The 18,022-nt window shown below is 50.3% G+C and overlaps 6 protein-coding genes across 6 annotated transcripts; 3 read left to right on the top strand and 3 right to left on the bottom strand.

The window, feature by feature from the left end:
* Positions 1–593: 593 nt before the first annotated feature.
* On the bottom strand, positions 594–1,661 carry HO133_010688 (uncharacterized protein; the record flags this gene model as incomplete). The annotated part of the gene is made up of 3 exons (XM_037301540.1): positions 594–692; positions 754–863; positions 938–1,661. 3 exons carry the CDS (start codon positions 1,659–1,661, stop codon positions 594–596), a joined length of 933 nt encoding a protein of 310 aa, XP_037153174.1.
* A 1,018-nt stretch (positions 1,662–2,679) lies between these two features.
* On the bottom strand, positions 2,680–5,179 carry HO133_010687 (uncharacterized protein; the record flags this gene model as incomplete). The annotated part of the gene is made up of 3 exons (XM_037301539.1): positions 2,680–4,740; positions 4,793–4,886; positions 4,938–5,179. The coding sequence occupies 3 exons, from the start codon at positions 5,177–5,179 to the stop codon at positions 2,680–2,682; spliced, it is 2,397 nt and encodes a 798-aa protein (XP_037153173.1).
* A 433-nt stretch (positions 5,180–5,612) lies between these two features.
* Positions 5,613–6,460, top strand: HO133_010686 (uncharacterized protein; the record flags this gene model as incomplete). The annotated part of the gene is made up of 4 exons (XM_037301538.1): positions 5,613–5,681; positions 5,796–6,052; positions 6,111–6,198; positions 6,320–6,460. 4 exons carry the CDS (start codon positions 5,613–5,615, stop codon positions 6,458–6,460), a joined length of 555 nt encoding a protein of 184 aa, XP_037153172.1.
* Positions 6,461–7,176: 716 nt separating this feature from the next.
* Positions 7,177–10,180, top strand: HO133_010685 (uncharacterized protein; the record flags this gene model as incomplete). The annotated part of the gene is made up of 11 exons (XM_037301537.1): positions 7,177–7,196; positions 7,253–7,275; positions 7,333–7,371; positions 7,432–7,537; positions 7,589–7,722; positions 7,789–8,986; positions 9,038–9,331; positions 9,381–9,518; positions 9,572–9,797; positions 9,849–10,018; positions 10,081–10,180. The coding sequence occupies 11 exons, from the start codon at positions 7,177–7,179 to the stop codon at positions 10,178–10,180; spliced, it is 2,448 nt and encodes an 815-aa protein (XP_037153171.1).
* Positions 10,181–11,124: 944 nt separating this feature from the next.
* Positions 11,125–13,266, bottom strand: HO133_010684 (uncharacterized protein; the record flags this gene model as incomplete). Its single annotated transcript, XM_037301536.1, has 1 exon — positions 11,125–13,266. The coding sequence occupies one exon, from the start codon at positions 13,264–13,266 to the stop codon at positions 11,125–11,127; it is 2,142 nt and encodes a 713-aa protein (XP_037153170.1).
* Positions 13,267–15,005: 1,739 nt separating this feature from the next.
* On the top strand, positions 15,006–16,917 carry HO133_010683 (uncharacterized protein; the record flags this gene model as incomplete). The annotated part of the gene is made up of 2 exons (XM_037301535.1): positions 15,006–15,907; positions 16,488–16,917. The coding sequence occupies 2 exons, from the start codon at positions 15,006–15,008 to the stop codon at positions 16,915–16,917; spliced, it is 1,332 nt and encodes a 443-aa protein (XP_037153169.1).
* Positions 16,918–18,022: the final 1,105 nt, after the last annotated feature.

The raw sequence follows: 18,022 nt of genomic DNA, 5'->3' as shown, positions 1-18,022 counted from the left end.
TGTCCGTTCTATCAATTCGTACCCTGTCTTGTGTCTATTTGTTGTTCACAGACAGCAGTTCAGCGAAGTGTTCTATTTTTGACTGCCAAGATAAAAATCGTATCCTTCTTGACAGCAAGATACGGGCGAAAGACCAGTATCAAACGGCTGGTTGCTCTACGACCCCTTGGGCCACAGAGCTGAAATGACATTCGAAGTGCGGTGGAAAGATACACATGAGAACAAAGCATGCGGGTGATAATTGCTTGTGTTTGATTTGATTTGAGAATTCTCTCTTTCCCATCTGGGGCGAGGTTCATATAAAAAGACCGGTGATCATACCACCACCGAATCAGACCCCCTTGCTGTCTTGTGGTCTCGTAAAAATGTACATGAAAGCCTTTCTTTGACCCTAATGCTCAGCATCATGGGTCGAAGAGGTCGTGATGACCGTGAACTCGTGGAAGTATCCAACCTCTATGCTGAAGGCCATGTGCTCCAAAAGATTCCCATTCGCCGAAAGGATATGCTCCAAACCATGCTCGTCATGCAACATGTACCTCGGTAACCCGTCCGACTAGCAAAGCCTACCGACTGTAAATATAATACAACATCTAGCTGGTGAAATGCCACTCGACATCGTGGTAGTTGCCCACGCTCTCAACGAACATCTGATCATATAGGTGTTGCGAGAGATCGATAGATTGAAGACCCTACACAGTTCTTTGTCAGATTCCAATAGCAGCCGGAAGAATTACTGAGGGAGAAACTTACGCAGCCCATGCATTTGTCTGTCAGAGTTCCGTGGATCGTCTTGCCCTGGTACACGATGGCCGCTGTACGACCGCAGAAGGGGTTTCCGTTTGATTGCAGACCCATCATGTCTACACAATTGCAATGTCAGTGATTTCCCTCAGTTGTTTGTGGGCAGGTAAGGAAAGAGCGAGGGGGAACGCACCGTGAGCAAGCGCAAAGAAGTCTTCGGATGTTGTATCGTTGGACCAGCCACAAGCACCCAAACCGCCTCCGAAATAGGTGACATTGGTGGCTGTACAAGTGCCTCCATTTTCGCCGCATGAGCCGCCAGATGTTGGCTGTGTCTGATCGGACGAAGTATTGTCTTGGGTCGCTGGTGGGATTGCTGGAGATTTCGCAGGAGCTGCTGCTGGGCTATTGGCGGGGACTGCAGGCGGTGGTGATTTTGGTGCAGGAGCTGCCTGTTGCTGAGCTGCTTGGTTCTGAGCTGCCTTATTGTCATTCGCCTGTTCTTGAGCTTGATTTGCCAGGTCTTGCGCATGAATTGACTGGTCTTGAGCAGCCTGATTCTTAGCTGCTTGGGCATGATTTGTCTGTTCTTGGGCTTGATTCGCCTGGTTTTGAGCTGCTGCGTTGGGATTTTGCTGTGCTGCTGGAGGCGGGGTTTGGGCAGGAATAGTTGCGTCTTGCACAGGGGTAATATGAACGACCGGTGCTGGGTTTGGTATATTTGGCTGTGCGGCTTGCTGGTGTTGGTCTTGATCGGCCGGCTGGCGCCCAGGTGGAAGCCAGACGGTAACAATCACGTCAACGGTCTCGATGACGTCAACAGTGGTGGTAATAGTGATGTCTTGTCTCCTCTCCAAGGGCATGGCGGAAGACAAGGCCAAGAGGGCGCCGAAAGCGAGTGTTGTGGACAGCTTCATGACTACTGATGAGAATCCTTTGGTTGTGAATAACTTTTAAATGGAGGATCAATGGGGTAAGGAGTGTGATAAATCGACTAGCGATTGAATTGCTTAGATGGTGTCTTGGAGTGGACTTTTAGTTGTTCTATAGGCGTAAGTGTATCGGAGGAAATTGAGGTCTTGATAGAATAAAAGAAGGTGAATGCTGGCTCTGAAAGAATGAATGGATGCTGATCACTAGGACAGCGAAGGGAGAAAATGAAAGTGGTAGATAAAGAAGGTGAGACAAGGTGGAAAGGGCAGTTGTGAAGAGTGAAAGAAAGAAAGAAAGGAAGCAAGAAAGGAAGGAAGAGAGTGGTGGAGGGAGATATTTGGCAGACTAAAACGTAGCCGAGGGACTGCAGGGGCTGCGGCCTAAGATTGATCTTCATTCGGGGGCCGGGCGGCGGGGGAGAAACAAAAGTTGACCAGGCAGCTCCTGATTCGTTCCAACCCTTTTGAAACCCCTGTCGCTAGTGTTAGCTGTAAGCAAGTGCTTTGAGGCTCTCAGTGCTCACACGCTTCCACCCATACTGTACTCCTGGAGCAGATGATAGGTGGTCTACGGATTATAGTACGCCTGCAGGTACAGAACCTTACCCTGCTGGACCTTCATTTGGTAAGAATAACAACTCTTCTGTCAGAGAGAAGACAAGCTTCCCAACTTCTCCTGATGACCGCGATATACTCTACATGGCCTACTCACCAAAAGGAGTATCGCGGCGGGACCGCCATCATACTCCTGATCGCCGCCTCTCTTCCTCCAGGCCTTATGAAAATGTCTAATACTTGGTCAAGCGCCTACATTCTTGTCAGGGCACGGGACCATTCGGGAGGTATGTTATTGACATGAGAAAGATTTGCAAAGGTCATAAAAACCCAGTACCTGTACTCTGGAGGTGTTTTTTTTGACATGCTTGGGAATAGAGAAGCAAAGGACAAGGCATCTGGGTTGAGAATTGTGAGAAGATGTCTCCAATTCTACATCACTGTGGGGCTACCGATTGAGGCTAAGGAGACCTTCAATGTACTGCCTGGCATCGATCCCAATACCCTCTGCAAGCTTCCCAGGGGCCCATCCTCCAGCTGCACCAGATCCGCTTACCTCTCTCCCAAATCTGCCGCTCGACTTTCTCGCTGCAGGCGGGACGTAGTCACTTGCTTTCCTGATGAGGAAGGCTTCACGATAAGCGTCACTGCCGGTGCCCCGAGCGGGCCCCGTCTGAGGTAGACGCATCCAGACCACCCACCATTGTCTGCTAGTCTTCGAAGTCCTTTCTTGCTCGAGAGTATGCCGGCGCGTTGAGCTGTACGTATTCAATATCTGAGAGTGAACGCTCAAAGCTTCGACTCGAGTCCACGATAGTGCCTCCTGGCTGTCACCAGCATAAGGCCCAGGTTCTGGGATGTTCGGGATCGTGGTATGCACAGTCAATCTCGCCGGATCATATACAAGGTCGCAGATCGGCTGAGAACTCTTCGTAGATGCAGTACTCTTTAGAGCGGCGGCTTCCCACAATCGCTCAGAGACTTTGCTGGGTGATGTGCTTGCAAGGAGTGGACGCCGTAAGGGCCCGAGTTGGTGGTGTAGAGATCGGTAGAATGATGGCATTGCGAGGGCGTCAGTTTGGAGCTCGAACAGGAATGTAAATATGAAGGGCTGTTGGACGTAGACCACGACTCTTAGTCGGTCACGATCAACTTCAACCATTGGCTTGTCCTCGCTGGCCTGGGATCCGTCAGAGCCTTCGGCTATCCTTTTGGCTCGCTCAACATGAAGCGTTCTTATGACTATCCTGTTCTTCAGCATTATGCCCTCTTCGGATACATTTTCCCCGTCTGTCCCCGCTGCTGTCTCTTGTTCATCTTCCGAAATCTGCAAGTCCTCCTCGAGCTGGCCTTGAAGTCCAATCAAGAAATTACCGCCTGGCAGTTCCGAATCTGTCTTTGTTCCCTCATTTTCGGGGCTAGTTGACTGCCTATTTTTACTGCTGTCTTCTTTACGGAGACTCGAGACTCGTTGATTGATAGGCGGTCTCCCAGATGGAATACCCCAACTTGATCCATAGACTCCTAGTGTTAGATACTTAACCATGGTTTCTGTGCCGTACGCAGAGTCTTGCGAGTTACTATTTGCCGCGCTTTGCACATCACTCCTTGGTTCATCCTTCCTTACGCTTGAAAGTTTTCGATCTTGGATTTCGCGCACGCTAAGCGGTGTAAGAAGAGACGCAGGGATTCCAGTGACTGGGCCAGATGAGCTACCTGAGCCCTGTCTGTGCGAAGATACAGAATTGGGACGCTTTTGCTGCTTCGGAGACCGCTGACTCGGCGTTTGATAATCTGGGCTGGAGGGCTGGACTTTTCTGCGTTTCCGACGAGGAGCGGAAGATGGGTTGTCTCGAACACCGTAGCTATCTTGTCCATACATATACAGCCATTCCATCCAACTCGAAATGTTCCTCACGGAAGCTCTATTCAACGCACCAATTCCCGAGAAGATAATTCCATCTGCAGGTCCTGGAATACGTTCTTCGGAGACTTGCCAGTCCGGATAAGTGTCACGCGAACTTGGCGTTGCTGAGGAGCTCGTGGAAGGATCTCGACTCGTACGAGCTGAATCACCGAACCTCGCGACAACAAGATCGACAAGGCCTTCAGTCCTGCCAATAAACCCTTCGAGGACTTCTCTTTCCCCACTGCCCCAGTCTTCTTCTCCAACGCCTATACCCAGTTCACCACCCGCGGCGAGTTTGAGTCCGTTGAAAATATCCACAGCAGGATTGCCATGCAACAACACATCCCAACTCCAGATGAATGCATCCCAGAACCGTTTCAGGAACCCACACAATTTTGGTTTCCCGACGCGCGTGTACAACTCGGCGACGGAAGAGGCTTGATGTAGGAGGAAAATTTGATGTGCGCGGAGAATCTGCTGCAGAAGTAGAGCTGGTGGACAGACTTCGCGAGCTGAATACTCGATTGGAATCGCAACGTTCTGGGACTGGTTCTTTATGGTTGTCTCAGAGGAGCTCGGCAGGCGGGTCAAATCGACAGACTACACGATGCGAATCAGTCAAGAAAGGCAGACCGAAAGCGTGATTGCATACTGCCAAGAGCCACCAATCCGTCTCAAGCTCGTGTAGGATGATTCGAGATCTTTCTGTTTCAATCGAATCTACAGGTTTGCCATTGGAAAAGCTCCTGACAACATTCTCAGCCAAGAAGTCGCATTTGTCTCCAGAACGCAGTTACTTTGCGAATTCCACCATTCCTTGAGCGAGGCCAATCTGTCGTTCTTTCTCGTTCTTCTCTTCTTTAGTGTCCTCACCATTATCGTTGTCATTGGCCTTGCCGCTGCGCCGGGCGTTGCTAGACTTCGAGTAGTAATACACGATTTGTTCATGAAAAGTATCGTCAGATGTGCTCAGGGAAGGATTGTATATGGCCAAGAAGGCGAGGCTTGCAGGAACAACGCCTGCGATGGGGCCGGACATGGCATGATGAGCAGCTGGGGGGATCTTCTCTGATAGGTACAGTCTTCAGGGTATAGTTCGACAGATGAGAAAATGAATAGAGATATAGATTCCAAGTAAGACAGTTTGGCCATGCTATGACATAATTGATGAATCCGAGTCACCGAGTGTTTTTAGTGAAGACGTGTTCTCGCTGGTGGCAAACAAGGCAGAATGATCCCTGTAGCGCTAAGTATCCGCTAAGCCTTGTGCAGCATTCAAGGACCAGGAATTCATTCCTTCCTCGTCCTTTTTTCCAGTTGTCTTTCCATTCTCCATGACAGAGTGTGCCTCTATTCTCACCACTTCTGCTTAGGTCATGTCTTATCGCTATTGACCAAATTGCGCAACACTCAGGAATTGACTGAACGCTTGATCGAAAGGATCAGTCACAGGAGTAGAACACTTCTTCATCATGTCAGACAACGGTGTTGCAGCAGAAGATGAGCGCTCTCAGATCAAGGACGAAGGTGGAGATGATGAAGTAAGAGATGGAGCGTTTATCTACATATCACCACGACCTGTGCACCGTGCTCCTGGGGAGGCTGGCGGCTTTGCAAGACTGTAAAAGAATGGGCGCTGATAAAAAGTTGTGCAGGAAGAAATATCAGCGATGAAGAGACGGGTAGCCGAGATGGAAGCCGAGGCAGCGAAACTGCGGGAAATGCAAGCATCGCTGGATCAGCAGGACAATGACTTGCGAGAGGACAAGGAAGATATCGATGCGCGCAGTATCTTCGTCGGCAACGTTGATTACGGCGCGTCGCCAGAGGAGATCCAGGCACATTTCCAGAGCTGTGGCTCTATCAACAGGGTCACTATCCTGCTGGACAAGTTCACTGGACATCCCAAAGGGTGAGAAGCCATCTGCATGCGATGCCCTAAGCGAAATTCAAATCTAATCAAACCACAGCTATGCGTACGTAGAATTCACGGAGCCCAATCTTGTTGCGCAAGCTCTGGTGCTTAACGAGAGCATGTTCAGAGGCAGGAATCTAAAGGTATATCACCGCCTTTCAAGACTCTCCTAACCAGCATAACACTGACCATCACAGGTTGTCCCCAAGCGAACTAACTTACCGGGCATGACTCGCGGTGGTCGCGGCGGTGGGCGTGCAGCAGGACCTCCTCGTGGTCGAGGTGGATTCGGGCGAGGGGGTTATGATAGAGGAGGAGGATATGATCGTGGATATGCCCCTAGAGGCGGATATCGTGGAGGATATCGAGGTCGACCTAGGGGCTACGCTCCATACTGAAAGATAAAATGAAGGCGAGATGGTCATTGGTGTTACAGACGAACGGAAAGACTTAAAAGGCATCCGCGAGGTCACCGGCCCAGATGCAGAGGTTCATACTCATCTGCAGGAAGGAGGCCTCAAGATTGAAAAGCAATGAAAATGGAGCTTGTTAAGAGGTATTCCGTGGGAAGATCAAGGGGACAAAACCGGGCCATTTTTTCATCAGCGAATCTCGGAACTTGTTCCACCAATCTATTTGGATAAAGTAGATGCCGATATAAAAGGAGATTTGAGCTTGATTCACAATTTATATCGAATCAGAGGGTGCGCTCAGAACACTCCTTGTCTATGGGTTGACGAGCGAGGTATCATTCCGTAGTGGGAGTTTCCTGTAGGGCTGCTGACTGGTCGTTCTAATTCGAGCAAAGGACGGCGCAGAGGGGAAAGAATTCCAATGCACTTTCCTTCGCTCTTACCAGACCAACGTCGCTCTCTACATGATATGCTTGCTCTTTCTCATGTACAACCATTTCACAATACCAAGTATGATACGATGAAATGTACGTAGTCGCTGTACAGAGTCGGATCATCGGACCCAGCTTCACAGCCCCCTCGAGCCTCAACCGTCGACGACCGCTTTCCCCAACCCACTCCGCGTCCGTATCGGGCGGATCTCTCTTCCAAGGCTGCCATTAAAGACGCAGATACTCTTCTTCGACCTCCTGGTCAAGCATAAGCAGCATGGATTCAGATTTGCCGCAGTATGCCGTACCTTTTGTTGGTGAGCTCATCGTGCATTGCTAATGTCTTTTGCCAGGGCGCCGAACTTGAGGGTGACGAGTACGTTTGCTGGATAGGCTGAATGCGAAATATCAGAGCGATGCTAATGTGGTGCAGTAATTGCGGCCGACGGTCTCTACAAACGTGACGTCTTCAGTTAGTCAATAACCACCCTCCAAGCTATTGCTCCGATCGTACTTACGTACCCCACTATAGGATTCCCAGATCCATTCGCTGTGGCTACGATAGGAGGAGAGCAGACCCGAACGACATCAGTCATCAAGAAGACGCTGAACCCATACTGGAACGAGAGTTTTGACATGTACGGATACCTCGCAGTACGGCCATCTTGAGGGATATTGACAGACAATAGGCGAGCATCACAAGAAAGCATCCTGGCCATACAGATTTTTGATCAAAAGAAGTTTAAGAAAAAGGATCAAGGGTTTCTCGGCGTGATTAACGTGCGAATTGGTACAGTCATGGATTTGGACATCGGCGGTGATGGTACATTAACCCTTCCTCAATGATCATCCCGGTTGGAAGGATTAAGTGCTGATGGGAAGCGTCCAGAAATGCTTACCCGAGACCTCAAGAAGTCCAACGACAACCTGATCGTCCACGGAAAGCTTATCGTCAACTTGTCCACAAACCTTGGATCACCTGCTACACAGTCAAACGCAGCTGGACATCCCGGCCCACCGTTATCCGTAGGAGGTGGGAGCATAGCATCTACATCTAACGGAGCGCCCCCGAGATCGCCTGTAGGCTCCGCTGGGCCTTCCAGCGACATTCCGTCGGACAATCCACCGCCCCATAGTCCTGCTCCATCTCATCCGAATCCAGCCCCTCCCGGCGTTCCGCTGGGCAGCCCCCCTCACGCGAACGGTAGCAATCAGGCCGGGCTCAGTGGATCAGGTCACCTCAGCTCATTCAGAGACAATCAGGGAATGTTGCCTGCAGGTTGGGAGAGGCGGGAGGATAATCTAGGAAGAACTTACTACGTAGATCACAACACGAGGACCACAACCTGGACGAGGCCCTCAACTACATATAATGAGAGGGATCAACGAACGGCCATGGAGGCCAATACCCAGCTTGAGCGGCGCGCACATCAAAACCGTATGCTGCCAGAGGATCGTACGGGGGCCAACTCGCCAACGCAGATGGAGACGCCACCGCCAGCATCTGCAAATACTGCCAGTGCAGTGTCTATGATGGCCACCGGTGCGACAACTGCTGGAACTGGTGAGCTTCCTGCAGGATGGGAACAACGGCATACACCCGAAGGCAGATCATATTTCGTCGACCACAACACGCGAACTACTACCTGGGTCGATCCTCGTCGACAGCAGTATATTCGCATGTACGGCCAAAATCCAAGCGGCAACAACACCACAATTCAAACCCAGCCGGTATCGCAACTAGGTGCCCTTCCAAGTGGATGGGAAATGCGTCTGACCAATACTGCAAGAGTCTATTTTGTGGATCACAACACAAAGACAACAACCTGGGATGACCCTCGGTTGCCATCATCGTTAGACCAGAACGTCCCACAGTACAAACGGGATTTCCGACGTAAACTTATTTACTTCCGGTCTCAGCCTGCTCTTCGAATATTGTCTGGTCAATGCCATGTCAAAGTCCGAAGAGACCACATCTTTGAGGACTCGTATGCTGAGATTATGCGGCAGAACGCCAATGATTTGAAGAAACGACTGATGATCAAATTCGACGGAGAAGACGGTCTGGACTATGGCGGACTGTCAAGGTGAGTTTGACATTACATGAACCGCCCACAAACAATACTGACTTGGAGCAGAGAGTTCTTTTTCTTGTTATCTCACGAAATGTTTAACCCTTTCTACTGCCTTTTCGAATACTCCGCCCACGACAACTATACCCTTCAGATCAATCCTCACTCTGGCATCAACCCTGAACATTTGAACTACTTCAAATTCATTGGAAGAGTAGTCGGCTTAGCCATCTTCCACCGACGCTTTCTTGATGCATTCTTCATCGGCGCGTTCTATAAGATGATCTTACGGAAGAGAGTTGCTCTTGCGGATATGGAGGGGGTTGATGCTGATTTCCACAGAACGCTGACCTGGACACTGTAAGGCTCCTTGTCTGCTGTGCTGCTTGCAACACTAAGATTCATGCAGGGAGAATGACATCGAAGGCGTCATAGAGCCGACGTTCTCGACAGAAGACGAGAGTTTTGGAGAGATTCAGACTATCGACTTAAAGCCCAACGGAAGGAACATTGAAGTGACCAACGAGAACAAAAAGGAATACATCGAGTACGCTTTTCATAAACCATTATGCTCTTTGGGCCCTCACTGACCTGTTGCAGGCTTATCACGGAGTGGAGAATACAGAAGCGAGTGGAAGAGCAGTTCAACGCATTCGTTACCGGCTTCAACGAGCTCATCCCACCAGATCTTGTCAATGTTTTCGATGAACGTGAACTGGAACTGCTGATTGGAGGCATCGCAGATATTGATGTCGAAGACTGGAAGAAGCACACAGACTATAGAGGTTACACAGAGCAAGATCAGGTCATCAGGAACTTCTGGACTGTAAGTGTTCGATTTCCTCCATCTGAGAATGCTGCTAATGTGACTTCGCAGTGCATTCGGAGTTGGGACGCAGAGCAGAAGTCTAGATTATTGCAGTTCGCAACTGGCACCTCTCGTATACCGGTCAACGGCTTTAAGGATTTGCAAGGAAGTGATGGGCCCAGAAGGTTTACAATTGAGAAATCAGGTTCTGACAAGGCCTTGCCTAAATCCCATACTTGGTAAGGACGATGAATATATTCGCTAGCCTTGCTTGTCTGGCGTTTACTAACATGGCATGCAGCTTCAATCGATTGGACCTGCCAGACTACAAGAATTATGAAGATCTCTCCGGGAAGCTCACTATTGCAGTGGAGGAGACTGTTGGCTTTGGACAGGAGTAGGCCGGCAGATGAAGCTGGCGGCCAAGCAGAGCCGTTGGAGCCTTGGAGGAGTCGTCTTGAAGTCCGAGGCATGCATACAGCTAGGGCAGGCCGCGACCAAAATTATTGTTCATAGGGATTTGGGTGGAACCAACAGTCAGCGTTCTTGGCTGTAGACATAGCATTCATTCATAACGAGAAGTGGGATATTAGCCTTCGAAAACGTAAATTTTTGTCACTTGTGCTTATGATGCTTTTCAGAAGCTGATTTCCCCAAAGCACTGTGTTACAGCTCAACCGTCATTGGCCTCATACCTTGTCCCCCTCACCCTCTTTTTTCCGCGTCAGGCAGCTTTCCTTCGTAGCTTCGGCAAGTAAGAGACGACGCTTTGAAGTTGGAGCCATCTCTCATGCTATCCATGTCAATAGTCCACCGCTGCCCCGGCGACTGATATTCACCCGGCCGACGAGAGCTTGAGTGCGGCCATGCCGGTTGACACGTTGAGAGAGATATGGGTTCCATCGCTGTTTCGCATGGATCTTTACCTCGTTCAGACAGACCCTGGTCGTCAACTGACCTTGCCCCATTGGGCTTTCGAATCACATCACGAAGAAGAAACATCATTTGTAGTCTCACGCGGCAAGCTGGGAAGAGGTAGTGAGTTTGATGATGAAGTATTGTTATCAGCCACCTCCACACAGCTTCTGCTCAGCCAACCTTGCTACCTACCAATATGTTGTCTAAAATACAATAATGCTGCTCTCAGACCAGGCATAAAACCGAGCTAATCTTCGCTCACGCGAGCCACATGAGCGACCATCCGACACGGGAACCACCCTGGACCTCCCAAAACCCTGAACTCCGTCGCTAAAAAAACATCCCAATCTGTGGTATAGTACTGGTACGCAAAGCTGTGTTGCACATGTTGAAATCATTGAGATTGTGCCCCACTTGAATCATGCGCTCACACATCATCCTTCGCCCTGGAACCTTTCCCCAGCCGTCTCACGGGGCTTGCAAAACTGACATGCCTATCCTCTCCTGCCTCATCTCGTATTGCACTCGGATGTCTCAATGCCGAAGAGCGTCTGCCGGCAGCGGGACCGCGTGGTTTTCCCCCTAAACTTAAATGATGGTCGTGAGAGCTGCCTTCTCCCATATCCATTTCATCGTGATCTATCACTTCGGCGTGTATATAATGGTCTTCGTCGTCATCGGCTTCTCCTGAGCTTGGAGTTTCGGATTCGGAATGCGTGTTTTCATAATCACCGTCATCTGAAACCAGGCTGGGCGCGGTGTGCGACTCGATCGTGTTCGGACTAAGGTTTAGGGGGGATGCGTTGCCGTGAATAGGCATACCGTGGTCTTGTTGCTGGTCACGGCTATGGTATGGTGATTGGTAGCTGTAGTGCTCGTTCATGGTGGGTAGGAGATCCGCCTTATACAAACTATTAGAGACACCTAGATGGGTGGGTGATCGCTCCAAGGGTGTAGGAGATTTGGTCGCGCGGGCAGGTGGGTATCGGCCTTGCACAACACCGCGAGTGCTACGGCTTTGGGGGCCACCGGGCTTTTCTGTGGGACTCACTTCCTCCTGCTCGTCTTCCTCGTCGCTTGACAGCGAAAGGTCAATTTCAGGACTCGTCTTGGCTTGCGCGACCATGTCGTTCAAGTTACCACCTCGACCCACTCTTGCGAACAGAGCAGATAGATGAGGAGTCTGGGGCGAAGGGTTGAATGGAACAGGATCAGTCCCGGGATGTTTTGGCATCCCGAAATCCGTCGGACGAGGCGTAGACATGGCTTGAGCGCTGCTGAAAGCTATTGGTAGTTGATCTTTTGGCGTAGCAGCTGACTGGGGCTTCTTGCGCCGTGAGGAAGATGTTGTAGAATCGGCAGGTGTGGTACGAGCTAGGGCAGATCTGATCAGTGGGTGGACTAGCCCCGCGCTAGCGGAAGCCTGTGAGCCACTTGACTCTCCCAAACCTCCTTCCATGTCCATGTCAACCTCTTCACCGCTCGCCTCAATAGCAGCATCGTGACTCAAGAACTGGCGTGAGTGTGCTATGCGACAATGATTGATGAAGCCTTGAGCGCTATTGAAATTGCTGCGACGACAATCTAAGCAGACCAGCTTTACCATTTTCCCATCGGACGAGCGCTTGACGATCATCGGGCCCTTCTCTTCTTTGGGCTCTGGATAACCGTGCGGAAGAGCTTTGAGTCGTGCGCCGTTGGATCCACGTTGAGAACGCGACTTGCCAGCAACGATACCTTTTTCCGCCTTCGATCCCCTCGTAGCTCGCTCTGGCACAAACTCTCCACCACACGTTGGCGTTTGCTTGTGATCGGCGACGGAATCGTCGAAAGCGGAGTCAGGAATTAACCAACGCTCATAGTGGCGTGTATAAGGTCCGTTGGCAACACCCCATGGTGGTGCATACGGTGCCCGGTTGTCATATGCGGCGCCAGAGCCCGTGCTCGCTGCTTGCATGCCTTCAAACGTGGACGACGAGGCTGGATATGGGAAGATCTGACATCGACGGAGTTGCTCCAGCGCGATCTGACACTTTGCGAACTCCTGCTCAATCAGGCGCAATTCCCTATGTTTGAGAAGAATTTCAAGACTGAACTGTGCTTCGATAGCCTCGCGAAGAGCCGCAGGAGCGGTCATCGTTTTGGGAAGCCGACTTGTGTCACTGTCGTGATGGTCAAAGTTCCTTTGGGTGAGCATTTCAGGCAGGCGATTTTGGAGATGGGTGCTCCCATTAATACGCTTCCATTCCATCTCGGTCAATATGTGGCCCTGGTTCGTCTGGTCTGGATCCGATTCCGTATCAGCTTGATCTTCTTGACGAGGTAGGATAGCTTTTTGTGTCTCGGTAGCCGGTATTTCAACATGGCTCATGGTCTCCGTTCTTCTCTTTGGTGAAGGATATTCCAGAAGTGGCGACGCTGGACTACCATCCGAACGCTTGCGCTTCATCTTATTCAACAGCGGTATCTGAGTCATCGACGACTGCTGTTCCTGCGCTGGCATGAAGTTTGCTTTCTCCTTTGCGACCTTGTCATTCCGGGCCGAGGAGCTCCACGAGAGCAGATACATGCCATGCGACACGGTCAGGGCCGCTAGCGATCATGAACAGGTCCAAGTCATGAACGAGCGATGCTGAGAAGGTAGTGAGATGCAGGAGGTGAGCCCGAGAGATCCGTTGGTTGATGGGATATAGTGAACTTCAGGCTGACGTACAGGGACTATTGTAAAGAAAGCTTAAAAGGAGTTCAAAAGTCAAGGCGCACGAACGGCGGTCTTTGGAAATGATAAGACCAAGGTTCGTTCCAGACAAACTCGTGGAGAAGTGGTTGCTTGGAAAGAGTGTAGTGACTTGTAACTTTGGCGGGAAGGCCAGGCCGACCGTGGAAAAGGGAATGAGAGGTTCAAAGGAACCAGCGGTCGGGAATGTTTTGATTATTAATGAAATTCCGTGAGTGAATGAGGATAAGAAGAATTTGAAAAAATCGCTCGAGAATTAGAAAAAGGTATTGTATGGTGAAGCGCAAAGAAGAAGAAGAAGAAGAAGTTGAAGTTGAAGAGGTAGGAGGGCTAATAAGATATAGAGTGGTGGTGGTCGTGGTGATGTTAGGACTTTTGGAGGCATTCGGGGGGGGGGGAAAGATGGAAGTTAAAGGGTGGCACAAGTGTGACAAGGGAAAGGACGTGCCAGTGCCAGTGCCAGTGCCAGTGAGTGCAAGTGCAAGTGCAAGTAATGCAAGCCTGCAGAGTACGGGGCCTAAAATAATACCGTACCTAAGGTACCTTAGTCAGTACGGTAAAGTAATAATAATAAGCCGGGGGGCTCGGGTGAGTTGGGGGGGGGGGGTTGTGGACACATTGGACGGGCTATGATGATGCAATACGATTGTGATTGGTGCGACACCAACTTACCAGCAGGGTTTACCGAAGCCACACTTTTTTAGCGGCCGGGATTGCAATTGAAGCGAAGAAAAGAAAACAGCAAACGGCAAAACGGCAAAACGGCATTTCTCCATCTCCCATCTTCCTCTCTCTCTCTCTCTCTCTTTCGGACTGTCCTTCTATTCCCTCTTTCTTCCCCATACATATAAAGAAACGCACGTAGCAATTGAGCAAATAATAGTAATCAAGACGAAGAAATCCGAAGCTATCGAATCGAATCTGCTTCCAAAACATTAAATAGACGCTCGCATGTGCACATTCCCATACAGAAATGTGTAATGTATGTACCTCCGTAAGGTATGAGACATCGGATATGTAGATAGATAATATAACACACCTAAAATTCCTTCTCCAAGGCCACACTCTTCACGTCATAACTCCAGTCATCTCTTCGCTTCACTCGACAGCAGAATGATTTTCTTCATCTTTTCATTCTTATTTCCTCTGATCAAAGGAAGGTGCTGGTGCTGCATTATGGAATGATTTTCTTTCGCGGCAAATCCCGGCACTAAGCCGTATAGACAAGAACCGCCTCGAACGTGCAGAGGTAAATAATACGACCACAATAACTACGAATACTTAGAGAAACTGCCTCAAGAAGTAGAGCGAGTATCAAGTGAATATGAAATCGATCATAACTCAATATAACACTGAGCGCAACTGTCCAGAGGTTACATGCAGATAGGTTGTCTCCGAGACATAGCTTTGCTGTGCTCGGCCCATTTCCTTCCATGTCACTCTAAAGCGTGTCTCTGAGTTGACACTTCCACCCCGTGAATCATCTTGAACTTTCGAGCATCTTCCATTGTCCTCTACAAGACAATTGTACCTTGAGATACCAGCGCTGTGGTACCGCATCTCTTCACTGAATGGCTCACAAGAAGCATAAACCTAAGCAGCCGGGGATCGACCACAGAGACATTTCGGCAGAGGAGGCCGCCAAAGCAAGCTCCAGCATTGGTCCACAGCCCCTGATGAGCACCAAACACGATTTACCGAACGATGCAGACGAGGTGACAACATCTGGTCGACCCAAGAAACGTAGAAAAATCAACAGCAACACTGGACTAGAGCACCATGACCTACCGGCATCTGACATTTCAGAAACCTCAATAATAGAGAACATCGAACGCCCCGAGCGCGCACCCGATACCTCTGCCCAAGAGCTACCTCCTGAAGTTCGACATCTGAGCTCCAAATACGACTTCACTACGATGTCAATCCTTTCTTCAGCTAAGATCAGCGACAAGGTCAAAAAGGTATTGCTTCGAGTCGAGAACTTCAGCTTTGCAGACCCGAACTCCAAGCCGGGTATCGTTGTCTTGCATGCCAAATCGGAGGTCGCAAGTAAGATGGTCAGCATCGTTGAGATAGCACGACAAGACATCGAGCGCGACAAGGGACAGTGGTGGCAGTACTCCAAACTGGACGGACAACTCGCGGAGCTGAAGACCAAATCAGTGAAGGGTAGGGGCGATGGAAAAACGCTCTTAGAATGGCAAAACGAGCGAGCTGGAGAGGAGTCGCAAGGGGGGGTTGATGAGGTAGGAGGCGAGCCTCGGCGCGCTTCGGAGGAGGTGCGGCATGATCATGAGGTCGTCGATGGAAACGAAGAAATGGAAGACGCCTTTGAGATCATGGTAAATCCCAAAGAAGCAGATCAGAGAGCGAAGCAGTCCGGGAATGGTAATGGCAGGAAAATCAGGGCTACCCCAGTGATGACGATCTACTTTGCCAGGGTACCGGTGCCTGGTCTGAAGGAGCTTTACGGGTACGTTCTTAATTACTTCATGGACGCCAACGACTGACATCCTGTGACAGAGAGCAGACGAATTCATGACTCTCTGCAATAGAGGTAGTACACCATCGGATCCTACCGATTGCTGATAGAGGGGATGAGATCATGCAGAAGGAGCTGTGAGCTGGTGGGGCCCCATGTGCAAAGGCTTCAAATTCTTGTCAGATCAACAGTGATGCTAGATACCCACGTAGCAAGTGCTTGAGCAATGAAATCTCGATCATTCTATCCATGGGTATCTCCAATTCATCTCAGTCTTACTTGGTAGAAAAAACATGCGCAATCTGGCGGGGTAATCCTTCACGTCCAGGCACGTTGCCCCCGCCTCGGGCCGCTGGTGCCGCTTTTTCTTGCTGCTGAAATTGCATGATTTTCTTTCTTTTCCAGCATCCATTGACTGCCATTTTCGGTACGACCGAGCGTCATATCTATCTGTATTCATACGCATACTTCTTCTCGAGCCATTGCTTATGTTGCTGCTCTGAAAACCGCTGTGTGTAAGGTACTGACAGACCCCCACCCCCAGCGACCCCTCCTGCTGACCTCTCCGCAGCTCTTCGGACCTGTTGCTTCGCTTGTTCAAGCACCCCGCCAACGATTCTTCTACAATGTCATCTCAACCCCTTCTGCAGACCGCCCCGGGCAAACGCATTGCCCTCCCCACCCGAGTCGAGCCCAAAGTCTTCTTCGCCAATGAGCGCACCTTTCTCTCCTGGCTCAATTTCACCGTCATTCTCGGTGGCCTCTCAATCGGTCTGCTGAATTTCGGCTCCGATGCCACTTCCCGCATCTGCGCCGGGCTGTTCACGATCGTGGCAATGGGCTGCATGATCTATGCGCTTGTGACTTTCCATTGGCGGGCGAGGAGTATACGGCTGAGAGGGCAAGGAGGCTTTGATGATCGGTTTGGTCCAACTGTGTTGGCGGTAGTACTTGCTGGGGCGGTCGTGGTCAATTTTGTGCTGCGGGTTACGGGAACATGAGGCCTGACTGGAAGGGCGAGACGGGATGATATACATGAGATGGGTGAATGGATGTAAGAAAAGGCGGCAGGAACCGGTTTGGCTTTGTCCGGATCTGTCGCACTTACGGCGCAGGATGCGGTCTTACGGCTTTGCAGCAGTCTTCCCAATGCTGATACATCCTGAGGTCCTGCGAGGAAAATATTTGATTGGTACTCCATAGGCAGTGCTCCTATCTTTTATGAAGCTCCATCGATTCAAATCCGTGCACTTTAGCTGGGTCCAGCGTCCCAGCTGTGTCCGATCATGCGCCTATTCGGATTGATCATTGAAAGTCGAGGGAATGCAGACAGCCTAGTAAATCATCATGCCCAGAGGTTGGTCAAGCCGACCCTGCCAGGTCTACTTGTAATTGAAGCCCATGCAATACGGAAAGCTTCTGCTGGAGTTTAGGAGCAGCGCCGATTGTAGACCGAGTCTGTACTGCCACGCCGGGAGGGCAGAAAGCGCACGTAGACCTTGCGTGAGGAGACTTGGAGCGAATGAAGAAGCCTCGGGCGAAAAGCAACCAACCACTCCAAACCTTTGCCCCTGTTCCCTAATCAAGAGACATGACCTCAACCGAGGATAGCTCAAAAGAAGTTCAACGAAAAGGTAGTAATCAACCTCAACATCCTCTTGGACAACATCGAAGAATTCGGCTGCTCTCTCTATCGTCCATCGGCGCGGCTTCGCATCATGGGTGCTTCTGTATTACTCAAGAATGTTGTCTGATAGGCTTGGTATTCGGGAAGTGAGTCTACACAGGACTTGCAACGCGAATGAACCCGGCGGCAGTGGAGGAATGAGAGAGGATCCAAGGGGCGAATGATGGAGATGAGCAGTTCGAATGGGAAGCTGGTGAGTCTATTTGTCTGGTGACGTAGTGTTACGATTTTCCATAAGATGGAACGGCAATGTGTGTGAAAAGAGCTGATCTGTCGACTGAGTTTCAGGTTGTCTTGTCTTGCATTTCCACTAGCTCCGGAAGCGTTTGGTCTTGTGAGGAACAACTTCCTTTCGATTTTCCACTCACGAGGAGATCCCATCATTGATACTACTATTGCTTACCCGTCTCATCTGTTCG

The sequence above is a fragment of the Letharia lupina genome (genome assembly GCF_014066315.1).
Source record: "Letharia lupina isolate WasteWater1 chromosome Unknown contig_9, whole genome shotgun sequence".
NCBI lineage: Eukaryota > Fungi > Ascomycota > Lecanoromycetes > Lecanorales > Parmeliaceae > Letharia > Letharia lupina.
This window is presented reverse-complemented; position numbering and strand designations above follow the sequence as displayed.